Source organism: Heptranchias perlo, chromosome 6 (assembly GCF_035084215.1).
Source record: "Heptranchias perlo isolate sHepPer1 chromosome 6, sHepPer1.hap1, whole genome shotgun sequence".
Classification (NCBI taxonomy): domain Eukaryota; kingdom Metazoa; phylum Chordata; class Chondrichthyes; order Hexanchiformes; family Hexanchidae; genus Heptranchias; species Heptranchias perlo.
The window spans coordinates 34,379,977-34,398,257 of record NC_090330.1 but is presented as its reverse complement, the minus strand read 5'-3'; the positions used below and the strand labels follow the sequence as shown (position 1 = coordinate 34,398,257).

The 18,281-nt window shown below is 40.4% G+C and overlaps 1 protein-coding gene across 1 annotated transcript in view; it reads right to left on the bottom strand.

Annotated features, from left to right (window-relative positions):
- Positions 1 to 18,281, bottom strand: part of xpo4 (exportin 4) — a 143,035-nt gene that overhangs the window by 33,590 nt on the left and 91,164 nt on the right. Inside the window, exons 12-15 of the mRNA XM_067986078.1 lie at positions 14,598 to 14,740; positions 6,675 to 6,820; positions 5,746 to 5,923; positions 4,250 to 4,409 (exon numbers count right to left, since the gene is read on the bottom strand). Of these exons, the coding sequence (XP_067842179.1) occupies positions 4,250 to 4,409; positions 5,746 to 5,923; positions 6,675 to 6,820; positions 14,598 to 14,740 (627 nt within the window). The remainder of the gene's footprint in view (positions 1 to 4,249; positions 4,410 to 5,745; positions 5,924 to 6,674; positions 6,821 to 14,597; positions 14,741 to 18,281) is intronic.

Sequence of the window (18,281 nt, the reverse complement as noted above, 5' to 3'; positions counted from 1 at the left end):
TGACATGAACCCAAGATCCCGGTTGAGGCCGTCCTCATGGGTGCGGAACTTGGCTATCAATTTCTGCTCGACGATTTTGCGTTGTCGTGTGTCTCGAAGGCCGCCTTGGAGTACGCTTACCCGAAGGTCGGTGGATGAATGTCCATGACTGCTGAAGTGTTCCCCGACTGGGAGGGAACCCTCCTGTTTGGCGATTGTTGCGCGGTGTCCGTTCATCCGTTGTCGCAGCGTCTGCATGGTCTCGCCAATGTACCATGCTCTGGGGCATCCTTTCCTGCAACGTATGAGGTAGACAACGTTGGCCGAGTCACAGGAGTATGAACCATGCACCTGGTGGGTGGTGTCCTCTCGTGTGATGGTGGTATCTGTGTCGATGATCTGGCATGTCTTGCAGAGGTTACCGTGGCAGGGTTGTATGGTGTCGTGGACGCTGTTCTCTTGAAAGCTAGGTAATTTGCTGCGAACGATGGTCTGTTTGAGGTTGGGTGGCTGTTTAAAGGCGAGTAGTGGAGGTGAGGGGATGGCCATAGCGAGGTGTTTGTCCTCATTGATGACATGTTGAAGGCTGCGGATAACATGGCGTAGTTTCTCCGCTCCGGGGAAGTACTGGACGACAAAGGGTACTCTGTTGGTTGCGTCCCGTGTTAGTCTCCTGAGGAGGTCTATAGCAAAAAATCGCATAGACCTCCTCAGGAGACTAACACGGGACGCAACCAACAGAGTACCCTTTGTCGTCCAGTACTTCCCCGGAGCGGAGAAACTACGCCATGTTCTCCGCAGCCTTCAACATGTCATCAATGAGGACAAACACCTCGCTATGGCCATCCCCACACCTCCACTACTCGCCTTTAAACAGCCACCCAACCTCAAACAGACAATCGTTCGCAGCAAATTACCTAGCTTTCAAGAGAACAGCGTCCACGACACCACACAACCCTGCCACGGTAACCTCTGCAAGACATGCCAGATCATCGACACAGATACCACCATCACACGAGAGGACACCACCCACCAGGTGCATGGTTCATACTCCTGTGACTCGGCCAACGTTGTCTACCTCATACGTTGCAGGAAAGGATGCCCCAGAGCATGGTACATTGGCGAGACCATGCAGACGCTGCGACAACGGATGAACGGACACCGCGCAACAATCGCCAAACAGTTGCTGTCTTTTCTATGTTTCTACCTCTCTATCTCTGTTTTTTTTTGTTTGTTTGTTGTTTTTTTTTGGTGATTTGTATATTCTGAGACCTGGCAGGTAACACCTATCTGTCTGCACACTGATTGCCTTGGCAACGGGCAGTTGAAAAAACTGTCTGTAATCACCAAGCATTGTTCTGTGAATTATAAATGCGATTTCATTTCGAGGATTTCATTTTCACATCGTTCACCTGACGAAGGAGGAAGCCTCCGAAAGCTTGTGAATTTAAAATAAAATTGCTGGACTATAACTTGGTGTTGTAAAATTGTTTACAGATATTTACTGTTTGCAATGGTGTAAAAGGGTTCCAAAGAGGGGAGCCAGTACCCTCCCCGTAAAGTACAAAGCAGCTCTAAATGTACATTTTGTTTGGATAGAAATATCTCTCAAATAAATTTGAGGTCCAGGAGTCCAAAGTGATCTTAGCAGAACTTCTGCTTTTACAACTTCAGAATGCCCCTTACTAACAATTTTAATAGGTTATGGATGTAGTATTTCCAAGAGGAAATACCCACACTGACGAAGGCACCTTTGGTAGGTGTGATGCAGATGTTGTACGACAGTCTAAACAATGACCCAAAAGCATGCCCACAGCTTTTGTTGGATACACAAGGATAGCTGAAGAATTCTTTAAACATTCTTGAAATAAAGATCAATTACATAGAATTGACTGCATTAGGACTGCACACTCTAGCATTTCTTTGATAAAAAAATTATATCCAATTTTGAACGGAGAAAGAAATTGGCCCAAATTTGGATTTTTTTCCAACCAGAAAAAAATTAATATTGGGACTGGTATATATTAGTATCAAACACAGAAGTGAAAAATATAGGGCATTATGCACCGGAGTCTACATTACATAGAACGTACAGCACAAAAACAAGCCATTTGGCCCAACAGGCCCATGCCGGTGTTTATGCTCTACACGAGCCTCCTCCCACCCTTCTTCATCTAACCCCATCAGCATATCCTTCTATTTCTTTCTCCCTCATGTGTTTATCTAGATTCCCCTTAAACGCATCAAATCTAGTTGCTTCAACTACTCCTTCTGGTCGTGAGTTCCATATTGCAACCACTCTCTGGGTAAAGAAGTTTCTCCTTAATTCCCTATTGGATTTATTAGTGACTATCTTATATTTATGGCCCCTAGTTCTGGTTTCCCCCACAAGTGGAAACGTCTTCTCTATGTCTATCCTTACAAAATCTTAAAGACCTCTATTAGGTCACCATTCAGTCATCTCTTTTCTAGAGCCGCAGCCTGTTCAATCATTCCTGATAAGTAAAACCTCTCAGTTCTGGTATCATCCTAGTAAATTTTTTTTGCACCTTCTCCAGTGCCTCTACATTCTTTTTATAATATGGAGACCAGAACTGTTCACAGTATTCCAAGTGTGGTCTAACCAAGGGTCTATACAAGTTTAGCATAACTTCCCTGCTTTTCAATTCTATCCCTCCACAAATGAACCCCACAGCTTTGTTTGTGTTTTTTTTTAAAAATGGCATTAACCTGCATCGCTACTTTTAGTGATTTGTGTATCTTTACCCCTCGATCCCTTTGCTCCTCTACCCTATTTAGACTCTTATTTTCCGAGGAGTATGTGGGCTCCTTATTCTTCCTACTAAAATGTACCACCTCACACTTATCTATATTGAAATTAATTTGCCAATTTCACATCCATTCTGCAAGTTTATTAATTCCTTCCTGTATTTTGTCACAGTCTTCCTCAGTATGAACTATACCCCCCAATTGGTGTCGTCTGCAAATTTTGAAATTGTACTTCCGATTCCAGAGTCCAAATCGTTTATGTAAATCATGAACAACAGTGGTCCCAGCACCGATCAAAGAAACATAGAAAATAGCAGGAGTGGGCCATTCGGCCCTTCGAGCCTGCTCCGCCATTCAATATGATCATGGTTGATCCTCTATCTCAATACTATATTCCCACTCTCTCCCCATAATTTTGATGCCTTTTGTGTCTAGAAATCTATCTAGCTCCTTCTTAAATATATTCAGAGACTTGGCCTCCACAGCCTTCTGTGGTGGAGAATTCCACAAGTTCACCACCCTCAGTGAAGAAATTTCTCCTCATCTCAGTCCTAAATGTCCTACCCTGTATCCTGAGACTGTGACCCCTCGTTCTGGACCCCCCCCCAGCCAGGGGAAACATCTTCCCTGCATCCAGACTGTCTAGCCCTGTCAGAATTTTATATGTTTCAATGAGATCCCCTCTCATTCTTCTAAACTCGAGTGAATACAGGCCGAGTTAACCCAATCTCTCCTCATACGACAGTCCTGCCATCCCAGGGATTAGTGTGGTGAACCTTCGCTGCACTCCCTCAATGGCAAGACTCATTTATTCCTACTCTCTGTTTCCTGTCTGTTAACCAATTTTCAATCCATGCCAGTATATTACCACCAATCCCATGTGCTTTAATTTTGCACACTAACCTCCAGTTGCCCTGTCTTATGTTGGACACTGTGTATATTGCTGTACAGGCAATTTAATTCATCTTTAATAGTTATTCCTTTTACTTTACTTTTAAACAGTCCTTTTATACTTCTGTTTTATAACTGTATTTGTGCCTTGACCGTATATTATCTTTGTTGCTTACCTGGTCTGACCTTCACACTCTCTCCTGTTTCTTTTATTTTTAGGTTTCTGTTATTGCTACCAGATCCCTCCCCCCACCTTGCTAGTTTAAAGCCTTATCCACTGCCCTATTTATCATTTACGTTTGGAGTCTGGTCCCATTCCAGTTCAGGTGGCATCCGTCCCAGCGGTACATTAAAGCTTAAAGTTATCAACAAAGGGATGCAACGACCCTCCAGATATAATATTCATCCAGATGGGATGATGAATTGGCATATACTACAGGTCCAATTAGGGGGCATGCACAAGAATTTAAAAATATTTAAGTAAACATACATGTATTGATGTGGAAAACCAGTTCTTAAGGAAAATCCACAAAATTGATTAAGGAACAACAGTCTGTAAATCTACAAATGCATTCAATGTTGAACACACTGGAAACACCCGATTTCTGACCTGGTCATAAAGTTTTTCATCTACTAAAAGGTAGGTCTTTGCCCATCGTTTCAGGAACCACATAATATCTTTTCCCATTTGTGGACTGAGCAGTTCTGTCAAGTTTGCCCTTGTGGCTCGAGACTCAACTTCTGAAGCTCGGAGAACAGCAGATAACAACCTGGAAAAAGGCATTGCACATCAGTTTGAATAATGTTAACAGGTCATTTCAGATTTACTTACAGTTTCAAAGAACACTACACTTTACTAAAGATACAATTTAATACATTTGTATTTAGCAACCCTTTTTTAAAAAATTGCCCATCTCTCCTAAATGTAGTGACATGCCGGGGTACTGTTCAACAAGTATGTTGTGCTCTCTGTACCTTGCCCAAGTGCTATTCTTCATGTGTCAGCTGGCTATTTGAGCATGTATTGAGCAATTCTGTATTCACCCTACACATAGTAATGAAAAATGAGAACCGTGACTGATGTGTCCCCTCCACCGGAGTCGACGGTAATGCCCTGCCATTGGGCTGGCTAAGATCAGCGAGTTCAGCAGAGTCTAAGGATCAAACTCTGAACCATCCTGGTTTGCACTGCTCAGCACCACAACATGGGACATGTTGGTAGAATCTTAAGATGGACTGTTACACAAAAGTTAGATATATAATTTCGAAGAGATGGAAAAGATGCATCCAACTGACTGCTTAAATTGCTAACATCCTACTGACAATTACACGGTGAGAGCAGTTTGCAGATATTTGCAGGACAGATTATGCTGCCCTCCGGAGTGGTGTATGTAAGAATAAATACATAGGCCGGAACTTCTAACTTTGGTGGGGATGTAAAATGGGCAACGTCAGATCGGCCACCTGATATATGCCCCCCTCCCTGATTTTCCTTTCCAATGAAGTCCTTGAAGCCCCCGAAGTTGAAAGTTCCACCCAGAATAAAATGATGGCGAGTGAACTGAAAAAGGAAAATGATGTAAAATCAAATTTAAAAACAAGATCTGTTTGCATTCATAATTTAGAAAGTTACTTTTCTTCTAATATAGTAACCAATGTCCAAAGTAATAAGCTAGAAACCTTTAAAACAGTTAAATGTATAAACCTTCAATTTTGTAGTAAGCATTTAAGGGCACTGTTTGTTTCAAAAACAGTTTTTTTAAAAAAAAGAGAACACTAATTAATCCATCCCCAGCACTATTGCTGAATAGTTCTTAAATATTATGCATTTGCAACACTTAAAACAAATTGTTACATGCTTAATCACGATGCTTAAAATAAAAGGAGTTACCAACACAACTCCAGGACAACGAATAGTTGGACTGGACTTTAAAAGTTAACCTAAAACTTTATACTATTGATAGGTCCTATAGCTTTCGGTGGAACAGATATTCATTTTTAAAATTATTTTTTATTGATTACAACTAGCTTTAGAAAGATTTTAAATAAAAGCTACTATATGTAGCAACCTTTCTTCCAATCAAATCACTCAAAATAAATACTTACCTAATCACAGAATCTGTTCTGTTGCATCCTGGGATTGAGGAGGCTTTTTCCCCTGGGGAACCCAGAATCTGAAGTGTTGTGTTAATGTCAACTTCAGTCGCGTGCTTAATGGAATATTCCATTATCTCTGGAGGTATAAGAGGAGTCTCTCCCTGAGTATCATCAGCTAAGAGGTAGCCTAGCAACATCAACACAAAAATACCAGGTTACAAGTACGGTTTAGAATTCTAGAAGAATAATGAATTAATTTCATATTATATCAACATGCTACAAGGTACATAGAACCAAATTGAATTTCTTCATGCAACAAAATATTTCACTAAGTAGCCAGAAGAAAAATCATGCAACTAAGAAGGAGCATACAGTTTAAAGCAGACTTGCCCCTCTATACGCATTGTTATCCATGTCAAGATTCTCCCAAGCTGAATAGTACTTTGTTAAAAGAGCACTATTTTTCTTCCTGCAAATCTTTAGATATCCACACCAACACTCCAAATCCACATACAGCATTGCTTTTCACAATCTGAAATGTTTTGGGTACATTCCTTCTTGAAGTAATTTTTCTTCATGAAATGCTTATAGGAGGTAGCCATCTCACACCACAGCTACTTTTGATCTCTAGTTGGCTAAAATGAGCACTCTACCCCAGCAAATACCCATTTCATCTTTTTGGCAACTTTGTGGTAAATTTTTATGTCAGCACACTTAGTCTGAAAGAAACATTTCTGAAGAGAGTCCTGAACATACCAGGCGTTAAGAAAATTGCCTTGTTTGATGGTTAGCAAAATTAGTTACAGCCTTTTTAAAGAACTTGCCAAGTCAGTTCCTGTACAGTACGCAGCCTTCTTTTCAATGAAGAAAAATACAAATAGCAATTAAAAACATTATCTACTCAATATATTTTAGAATACATTTAGTACTGATCCTACCTGTGACTAGAAGTAGCCAATGAATATCCTCATACAAATCATCCAGTACTTTATTATCCAATGACGCTGGCCCTGGTGATGAAAGGAACTGCTGCTGTTGTCTCTGTAACTGACCATGAAGCCTTGTTACTCTATCTTCTAATAAGCTGCATCAGACAAAAGAAAATTCAGTTTATCAAATTACAGAATTCATATTTTGGCATTTAATCACTAACAATGTGCAAGCAACAAATCTCTAATGATCTATTAAAAATGAGTGATTATTTTTGTTCCAGAGGCTGGTCGTAGCACACTGTACAGAGGCACACTGTACAGGATTGCATGACTGGCTATCCCAATTGCATTGGTGAGATGTGGGCAAATCGTCCTGGGTCACTATTATTAAGATCTTAAAAGGTTAATATAACTACACTAATAGAAACATTGGAGCAGGTTTCCAAGAAAGAAATGTACAAACAGAGATTTACCAAAACATTACATGATCACTAATTAAATCAGAAACTAATATTTATCACACATTCCTTCATCACTCCCATTAAAACATGTTCTGGTTTTTACATAAGACCATAAGAGATAGGAGCAGGAGTAGGCCATTCGGCCCCTCGAGCCTGTTCCGCCATTTAATGAGATCATGGCTGATCTGATTTTTACCTCAACTCCACTTTCCTCCCCTTTCCTCATATCCTTTGACTCCCTTATAGGAACATAGGAACAGGAGTAGGCCATTCAGCCCCTCGTGCCTGCTCCGCCATTTGATAAGATCATGGCTGATCTGTGATCTAACTCCATATACCTGCCTTGGCTCATATCCCTTAATACCTTTGGTTGCCAAAAGGCTATCTATCTCAGATTTAAATTTAGCAATTGAGCTAGTATCAATTGCCGTTTGCAGAAGAGAGTTCCAAACGTCTACCACCCTTTGTGTGTAGAAATGTTTTCTAATCTCGCTCCTGAAAGGTCTGGCTCTAATTTTTACATTGTGTCCCCTACTCCTAAAATCCCCAACCAGCAGAAATAGTTTCGCTCTATCCACCCTATCCGTTCCCCTTAATATCTTATAAACTTCGATCAGATCACCCCTTAACCTTCGAAACTCCAGAGAATACAACCCCAATTTGTGTAATCTCTCCTCGTAACTTAACCCTTGAAGTCCGGGTATCATTCTAGTAAACCTACGCTGCACTCCCTCCAAGGCCAATATGTCCTTCCGAAGGTGCAGTGCCCAGAACGGCTCACAGTACTCCAGGTGCAGTCTAACCAGGGTTTTGTATAGCTGCAGCATAACTTCTGCCCCCTTGTACTCTAGTCCTCTAGATATAAAGGCCAGCATTCCATTAGCCTTCTTGATTATTTTCTGCACCTGTTCATGACACTTCAATGATCTATGTACCTGAACCCCTAAGTCCCTTTGGACATCCACTGTTTTTAACTTTTTACCATTTAGAGAATACCCTGTTCTATCCTTTTTTGATCCAAAGTGGATGACCTCACATTTGTCTACATTGAATTCCATTTGCCACAGTTTTGCCCATTCACCTAATCTATCAATATCGCTTTGTAATTTTATGTTTTCATCTACACGACTTACAATGCCACCAATCTTTGTCTCATTGGCAAACTTAGATATGAGACTTTCTATGCCTTCATCTAAGTCGTTAATAAATATTGTGAATAATTGAGGCCCCAAGACAGATCCCTGTAGGACTCCACTAGTCACATCCTGCCAATGTGAGTACCTACCCATTATCTCTACTCTGTCGCCTTTCGCTCAGCCAACTTCCTAACCAAGTCCGTACTTCTCCCTCGATTCCATGGGCTTCTATCTTAGCTAACAGTCTCTTATGTGGGACCTTATCAAATGCCTTCTGGAAGTCCATATAAATAACATCCATTGACATTCCCCTGTCCACTACTTTAGTCACCTCTTCAAAAAATTCAATCAGGTTTGTCAGGCACGACCTACCTTTCACAAATCCATGCTGGCTGTCTCTGATTAACTGAAAATTCTCAGAGGTGTTCAGTCACCCTATCCTTAATTATAGACTCCAGCATTTTCCCAACAGATGTTAGGCTAACTGGTCTATAATTCCCTGGTTTCCCTCTCCTTTCTTAAAAAGCGGAGTGACATGTGCAATTTTCCAATCCAGAGGGACAGTTCCTGAATCTAGAGAACTTTGAAAGATTATAGTTAGGGCATCCGCAATGTGCTCACCTACTTCCTTTAAAACCCTGGGATGGAAACCATCTGGTCCTGGGGATTCGTCACTCTTTAGTGCTATTATTTTCTTCATTACTGTTGCTTTACTTATGTTAATTTTAATCGCGTTCCTGACCCCGATTCAATATTAGTTTTCTTGGAATTTCCAGCATGCTATCCTCTTTTTCTACTGTAAATACTGACGCAAAGTAATTGTTCAACATGTCCGCCATTTTCCCATTGTCAATGACAATATCCCCGCTTTCAGTTTTTAAGGGGCCAACACTGCTCCTGACCACCCTCTTTTTCCTAATGTTCTTCGTATTGGTTTTGATATCCCTTGCGAGTTTAAAGGGTTTCCACACTTATTTAATAACCCTACTTAACAACTTGATCTAACATACAAATCTATAATCTCCACAACTATGGATCATCTATCTTTACATAGATCAGCGTTGTTCAATAGAAACTGTTGACTAGCCACAGGTGCGGCTGCGGCAATACTGTTTTAACCACACACACTAATTTTAGTAGAAAACACCCTCCACATAATACAGGCAAATGTACTTCATGTATATATTTACTTAACAAACATCTACCACCATTTAGTACAAAACTTTTCAATTTTTCTCTTTCACTAAAGTTTGGAATTCTGGCATGAATTTATCAGACACAGCACATCTGAGTGCAGCTTCTAGGTTTTTGTCCAGTAGTTGCGAGCGGTACTTTGACTTCATCAATGTGATTGCTGAGAATGTTGACTTGCACAACACGATGCGACAGACCCACCCTTGCTCTCCATCCAGAATGCAGTTGGATGCTACATGCCCTTTGCCATAATGTGTCCTGTTGGAGCTGCCCATTATTGGTTGGGCTTGCTTTCTTCTTCTAGCCTTCAGCGGTTGTTGCGATTGGTTGAGCTGGCCACGATGACTGCTCCCCTCTTCGTACAATGTTGTTGGTGTTTGCATGGTGCTCCAGTCCAGCGTTATCACCCATGTTACACACCATTTTAACAGATAACCAATAAGCAATAACCAAAGAAGTAAAGCCGCACAATGATCAAAAAAAGACTCGCGCTCACTGCTTTTTGTCTTACCATTTTATCAACAAACGCAAAAAAAGGTTAAATTACACATGCTGTGCGAACATGAGTATTGAGATCACATGCCCAACGGTGTCCATTACTCATTTTTTATTTACTAATCAAAAATGCAATTAGCCACATCTGGATTCCCAATTAACCACGTGGCTAGTGGCTAATGTATTGGACATCACTGACATAGATGATTTATAAGTATGTCCGTTCACCGAACAATTTTTGGACTTTTATTTTAATTTCAATTTCAGGACTTAACATTTTAGGTAAACCTCTACATGATGTTCTTTGTGCTGTATCACATTTGTTGCTAGGCTCATGCTCATCAGGTCCAACACATTATAGTGCGTGTGCTTGTTATTTGGAGCTATCCGCATTGTCTGTGCTATCACAACATGCCTATTTGATAGGATCTGATTACATCCTCACTACATCCCTAATTTGTCTGTGCCAGCAGACTGTCCCAATCCCACTAACCACACCAGCTCATTCTTCCATATGTACATACCAAAGGGACAAGAGAAGATGGACAAGTCGGAGATCTGTCTAATTGCATTTCATAAAAGATTATTTCTGATATTTCTTCATAGGAATTCAGAGCTGGGCCAGTACTGCAGTCACCTTAATTTGATTAGAACAATGAAGTGCACAACATAGCAGGCTGACACTTGGCCCATTGTGTCTATCCCAGTTCTTTTCCAGAGTAATCCAAAATTATCCCACTGCCCTGCTCACTCCCCATAGACCTGTATCGTCCTCTGCTTCAAATGTTTGTCCATTCTTCCCTGATAAAGTGCAATTGTCTCTGTCTCAACTACCCCCAAAAGCAAAGCATTCCATATTTTAACAGCTGTTTTAAAGAAACTTCTCCTAATCTGTCTTCTCCCTCAATAACAATTTTAAATTCATGAGCCTGAATCACTGACTCCCAACCAGGAAAAAAGTCTCTTCATAATTTTAAAAAGCTCTATTAAATCTCCTCTTATCTTTCTCTGCTCCAGTGGAAATAGTCCCAGTAGCTCAAATCTCTCCTCATAACTATAGTTCCTCATTCCTGGTATTAGGTTGTACCAATTTAGCACTCACCCAGTTTGCTGAGGGCAGGGCTGGAACAAGCCACTTAAATGTTGGGGCTGGTCTCCTTATGCTCTCTGCATCGGGCTGTTGCAGAGGGGAAGGGGAGTGTTGCATTTTGGCCTTGGGGGGGAGTTTGCAGGTTAGAATCGTCATCGTGGTTCCAAGTGCTCCAAATTTAAAAAAGCATGCTCTGCACCCAGCTACTGGTGCTTTGCAAACCAGGCCGGAGAGACGGAGTGCTTGAATGGTGGTAGATTCTTCAGGAAAAAAAAATCAAAAAGATAATTTCTACCCCTTGGGCAGATCCCTAAGGGGACAGAATCTATAGCCCACTTTATCTCAAATACCGTTCAAGTCCTGTCAAAAGTTCATCCATCACACTCTTGAAATTTATATCATCCTCCACTTTCACTGCCTCCTTGGGCACTGTTCCATATGTTCATCGCCCTCTGCGTGAAGAAGTTACATCTTGTCTGTGTATTCACCGTTTCTCATTCAAACTTAAATTCATGTCCCATTGCTAAACAGCTTATATTAATATTGAACATCTTTGAGATTCAATTGATATATTTCTTTTAAGATATTAAATACTTTAATAAGATCACCTCTAAGCTTCCTATTTTCCAACTGTATAGTAATTATGGTCTCATTTTTCTTTGCACTTTCTCCAAGGCCAGGACTGCCCATGTGGAATGGTGCCCAGAAGTATACATAATCCTCAAGGGGAGAACCAGTGCCTTTTACAAACTAAATTGTAAACAATTTGACAACACCAAGTTATAGTCCAGCAATTTTATTTTAAATTCACAAGCTTTCGGAGGCTTCCTCCTTCGTCAGGTGAACGAAAGCTTGTGAATTTAAAATAAAATTGCTGGACTATAACTTGGTGTTCTAAAATTGTTTACAATTGTCAACCCCAGTCCATCACCGGCATCTCCACATCACTTTTACAAACTAATCATTGTTTTCTGGGACTTATGGTCTATTTCTTGAGTTATACATTCCAAGATCAGGTTTGCTCTTTTCGCCACTGTTGCATTGTGCAGATGGTTTAATGGTGTTTTCCACTAAAATTCTTTTAAAAAAGGAATTAAATAGTTGCTTGATGGGTATGGGGAGTAATCTTGTATTCTCATATCATTTTCTGTACACTGTTCCCATTTATTTTGTATTCCCACTGCCTCATAGAATCATGGAATGTTGCAGTACAGAAACAGTCCATTTGTTTAAGTCCATTCCAGTATTTTATCACATAAGCTACTTAGTCTGATCTCATTCTCTGGCTTACTTCCCATACCCTTTAATATTCTTTTTTTTTTTTAGAGGAACGATTTAATTCCCTTTTTTAAAAACGTAGGGACCGATTTAACAATGGTTTGTAGCAGAGAATTCTACATTTTAAACACCTTTTATGTAAAGATTTTTTACTTATTGTTTCCGTCCCCCAGCTTCATGACTTTGCATTTCACTAACATCTCCCACTATTTGGTCCCATCTTCCAACCCATCCTGAACCCTCTGCAACGGGCCTACTTGTTCCTTACTTTGTTAATTATGACCACTTCCAAATTTGTATCAACAAGCTTGAAGAGCTTCCTTTCTTCCAAATTTATACTAAAAACAATGGCCCCAGAACCAATCCCCACATTATCCTGCCAGTCATCTTTCAATGTTGATGCTGCTCTTTTACATCCTCTGCTTCAGCTACTAATCTACTGCAAAAGCCTCTTTCCTAGTCTGTTCCCTTCTCCCTTATAAAGTAATCTTTTATGTGGTACTATGTCAAAGGCTTTGCAAGGTCCTAGGTTTATTAAATCTACCGAATTCCTTTGTCGACAAATTCAGTTATATCCTCTAAGCCACAGATTGTCAAGCAAGAACCAACACCTGTAAAGCTATGACTGTATAGTATCTTAGCAAGGTACAGCACAGGAGGCAGTCATTCCACCCCTCATGCCTGCTTTTTATCCCCTGTATTACTTATCAATCCCCATATTGGTTTCCTATCTCCTTTATTACACTATATAACTACGGAATGCATTTGTTTTACAGTCCCCTAATTAAGTCTCTAAATATATTCTATTGTCCCTCTGTAACTATCTCATCTAATAATGCATGTGAATCAATCATTCATAGAATTTAAAGGGATGAAGAAAGAACTATCATGTTATTGTACTCTTCTCCTTTTCTCCTTAACTTTTATTTTAAATTCCACCACACAGAATAGAAAGTTCCATTACTATGTGCAGGCATTGGCCTGTGAAACAATGTCCTTTTCCAATAATTCATGCAAGAGTTATGCCATGTAATGTTTGTGATGTTAAAATTATGAAAAACATCCTGGAAAACAGGATGGTCTTAAAACTGTTTATTTTAAAACCATTAATCAGGCATTACAAAAGACTGGGGTACACGTTTCCATCTTTCCAAACCAAGCTTATTTTTGTAAACAATTTTACAACACCAAGTTATAGTCCAGCAATTTTATTTTAAATTCACAAGCTTTCGGAGGCTACCTCCTTCCTCAGGTGAACGATGTTCACCTGAGGAAGGAGGTAGCCTCCGAAAGCTTGTGAATTTAAAATAAAATTGCTGGACTATAACTTGGTGTTGTAAAATTGTTTACAATTGTCAACCCCAGTCCATCACCGGCATCTCCACATCAAGCTTATTTTTGTCAGTATACAAGGTTAAGATTATATCTATAGGCTATAGTAATGAACACTATCTTTTCACGTGCCCCAAGCATAAGTTAGACGGTGGTTACAAAGTTTGGCAATGTCCACCTTAATGTTACCAGTTAAATCTAACTGTAGTGGCTCACTAAATGCCTAAATTTAAAAGTAGCTAATGATGGCTCAGTTATTTATCCAGAGGGTAGCTGAGACCAAGAAGGTTCCAGATTCAATCCTCAAACTCCTGAGTTAGCTGATCTGAGTTAGGGCATTAGTAAGGTACTACAAAATAAGAATTAACCATGAAGTGCCTTTGGATTTTTTGCTTTGTCAAAGATGCTTTATAAAATGTAAGTTGTTACAATTAGCCTCAGGGCTCCTGGGTTAAGGAGGGTAAAATAGGCCAGGGTCTTCCCTCCTAATTGCTCTCCAGCAAACCCTGCTGAAATGCAGTGTGTAGATGTCAGGTTAGGCCATGATTGAGCTTGGCTATGATGCTCCCCATGAATGAATAGCCCATCAACACTCACCATTAAGGCTGACACATTAATAATTGCCACTTGGGCAAGGTACTGGAGAGAGACTGCCACCAATGTTACTGTACCCCAGCAATGTCTTCAGGAGGAAAAACTGGCAAAACAAAAATTTCGATTTCTTTTAAATCTGACTGATCAAGGACAGATTAAATTGAAGCGGTACCACTTCCCAGAACACTCCCTAGATATGCTATTGCCTCAAATACTTAACAGCAACTAATTCCATTTAAAACTCAGTTTTGGACATTTCCCAAAAACAGCACTACACAGATGGTCAGATGATGATTTATTCTAAGTCAATTGTGCACCAAATTCTTGTGACAGTAAATTAGCTACCCACCTTATAAGAAGAGGTATGCAGTGGTCTGCTGCTATTCTTCCTAGCATGCCTATACTAGCCAACTGGTCTGAGAACATCTCTCGGTCATCTTCCTGTACTTCACTGATTTCTTCCTCATCATGTGTTGTTACACCATTGGTGGTCTGTATAAAGACAAAAAAGTTAGATATTTGATATTAAATAAAAAGGTGTAAAAATTTTCAATGCAAAGTTCTATGGTAATACTGTATAATTAAAATGTCAAATATCAATTGACTTTTTATTACTCAACTTTGCCAGTTACTTTTGCCTCATTCTTCTTACAATGCCCTGACCCAGACAACACCGAGGTAATCAATTCCCAACGTTCTATGAATGTTGCTTTTAAACTGTCTGCTAGGTGGTGGGGGGAAAGCACTAAGCGTGATTTATTTTCACATGGCCTTTTTTTCCTATTCAGTACTTCATTATGCAGCCTGAATAAGATTCCTAAAAGATTTTGTGAGTACAAACCCATACCTTATCATCACTGTTCCCTTTAAGCCGCGCAGCAGTCTGTTGTGGGACGCGCACTTAAACATTTAGTCTGCGCACCAAACCAGTGCTCTCGGCCCCTCTCTCACACTGACCAGTCCCCAGGCCCCCCTCTCACACTGACCAGTGCCAGGACCTTCCCCAGCTCTGCCTCCCCAGTCCCCAGTGCTCCAGCCCCAGGCAGGCTGCTCTGCCTCTGGTGCTGGGGAGTGTCCGGAGGTCAGAGTGTCCAATTCCGCAGCTCTGGCCCCAGCTGCCACGTTGTTTACCGCGTTGCTAGGAACTGAGTCAGCAAGCAGCTGATTAGCTACGCGGAAACCAGACCAGGAAGTAAAATCGAAGCCTTTGTCAGTACCCAGAGACCGGGCACCTGCACCAAACAAGAGATGAGGGGCCCACACATAGAGGCAGCTAAAACTAATGAGGCCTGCAAGATGTACAATTGGAATGTAATAATTTTTTAAACCCCGCTGAGGATATTCAATGGAAGGGGCGGGGGGGGGGGGGGGGGGGGGAGCTTTAATTAAAAACTGCTCCCTATCCCCAAATTCACACTGACTGATTTGACAGCTGTTTTGTATTTCTGACTCAATTTAAAAATTCTGATTGCACGTGATTTATTACTGTTTGAATCAGTATCATTAAGCTGATTGGAATCGTTCCCATCGGATAATTTTAAAAATATAATGAGACTGGTCTGCTCAATCCTAGTGCAACTTAAGAAACCCATTTCATAAATAATATAAATTTATCAGCCAATATAACATTAATTTGTTACAATTATCCATTATTTTGTATACTTGCTCTGTTAGTTATTTACCCTGAATAATGTTTTCTAAAAAGATTTAAGACTTAGATTTAAAGTTGTGGTTATTTTTAATGGTGGTGCACACAGCCTTTATATCAGTGCACAAACCCAAATTCATCCGCACATGGCCGAAAAAAATTAGAGGAAACCTTGCTTATCATTCTGTGGATCAGTATGTCGCAAGCAAAAACATCTTTCAATGAACATAATTCTAGATAAACATTAGAGCTAGGTGGGGTAGGAGATGTGCGTGTGTATGTATGCGAGTATATGTACATTTATTTTAGTATTAATATCAGGGAACACTTGAATCCAGAAGAACTGCATGGAGTCTGCAAACAAGTCATTCCATTTGAGCCCAGTTCTTTCAAAGATTGTAGACAACAAACCATGTGGAGACAACAGTACAAAAGATTCCAATCCAATGCAGTGGTCATTATGTATAAAAAGATTTTGATATTGAGAAAACAAATATACCACCAGCAATGTTAGGTGCAGTTAATGGATCAGCACACTGCATTCAATAATAATACAATATTGGAAAATGTGAGGTTATGCACTTTGGCAGGAAAAATCAGAGAGCAAGTTATTATCTCAATGGCGAGAAACTGGAAAGTACTGCAGTACAAAGGGATCTGGGGGTCCTAGTGCAAGAAAATCAAAAGGTTAGTATGCAGGTGCAGCAGGTGATCAAGAAGGCCAACGGAATGTTGGCTTTTATTGCTCGGGGGATAGAATATAAAAACAGGGAGGTATTGCTGCAGTTATATAAGGTATTGGTGAGACCGCACCTGGAATACTGCATACAGTTTTGGTGTCCATACTTAAGAAAAGACATACTTGCTCTCGAGGCAGTACAAAGAAGGTTCACTCGGTTAATCCCAGGGATGAGGGGGCGGACATATGAGGAGAGGTTGAGTAGATTGGGACTCTACTCATTGGAGTTCAGAAGAATGAGAGGCGATCTTATTGAAACATATAAGATTGTGAAGGGGCTTGATCGGGTGGATGCGGTAAGGATGTTCCCAAGGATGGGTGAAACTAGAACGAGGGGGCATAATCTTAGAATAAGGGGCTGCTCTTTCAAAACTGAGATGGGAAGAAACTTCTTCACTCAGAGGGTAGTAGGTCTGTGGAATTTGCTGCCCCAGGAAGCTGTGGAAGCTACATCATTAAATAAATTTAAAACAGAAATAGACAGTTTCCTAGAAGTAAAGGGAATTAGGGGTTACGGGGAGCGGGCAGGAAATTGGACATGAATTTAGATTTGAGGTTAGGATCAGATCAGCCATGATCTTATGTTCTTATGTTAATGTCTGAATCCCTTCTCACTTAACACTATCAACATTGCTGCTCAACACACATGAAATGATAAATTGATCACAGCCAACATCAGGCATGACTCCAATTATGCGTGTGTGTACTTCATCTGCTTTTAAAAAGTTACATATTTTATATCAGTCACATCTAGCAACTTACCTGAATAACAGGTTCCTTGTCATCCCTTCAAAGGTCCAGTTACACTGCAGCTACTGATCCAAAACTAGTATTTCCCAGCTATGATGTGTAGTTAGCAAATCCTTGTTATACAGCAGACTGAACAATGTTTGACTGGGTAGGTGGCAATGAAACTCTATTTAGAGCTCCATTCCCCCAGCAGCTAATGTCCTAATAAAATACATGAAAAGTTTTTTAAATTCCCAGGAGGTCCAATGAACCCCTTATGTACTTTTAAAATGCAACTTCGCATTAGCCCAAGTTATACTGCAGTATGTGTGAACTTTAACTGACTTGAGAGGGTCTGTTGGCGATCTCACACTGCTTATCTTTAGTGCACTAGTGCATTAGGTCAGCATCTGGTATATTGCCATATTTCATGTCATTGCACACCTGAAACCAGATCACTAATTCAAAAGCAGCAGTATAACTGCACCATGCATCATTAAGCTACCAGGGCATTTCTTGTTCTAGCTCATTTTCACTTTCTGCCAAGTCAAAAACTACAATGATTGTTACAGAATATAAACCTTAAAATCTGTGCATTGTGGGTATATTTCTTTCTGTGCAAAAATACAGAGATAAGACATGGTACCCTGGAGCAGACAAACATAAATTCCTGCTTACAGTTTCACGTAATTCACAGTCTCAGCCATGCTCTAACGGCAAGATGCTTAATGGAGGCCAGCACTTGTGCAGAACATACATGAATGCAGTTTTTCTTCTTTCTTTCTTGGAGGGAAATGCCTGAACAAGTGAATCATTTTGGGCCTCTCTTTAGCACTGCTTAGTAACCTGTAGTGACCGTAGCAGCATTAGCAGAATGCTGGGAACTGGTCTGCCTTTCAGCTAAGAAAGGTCTGTGG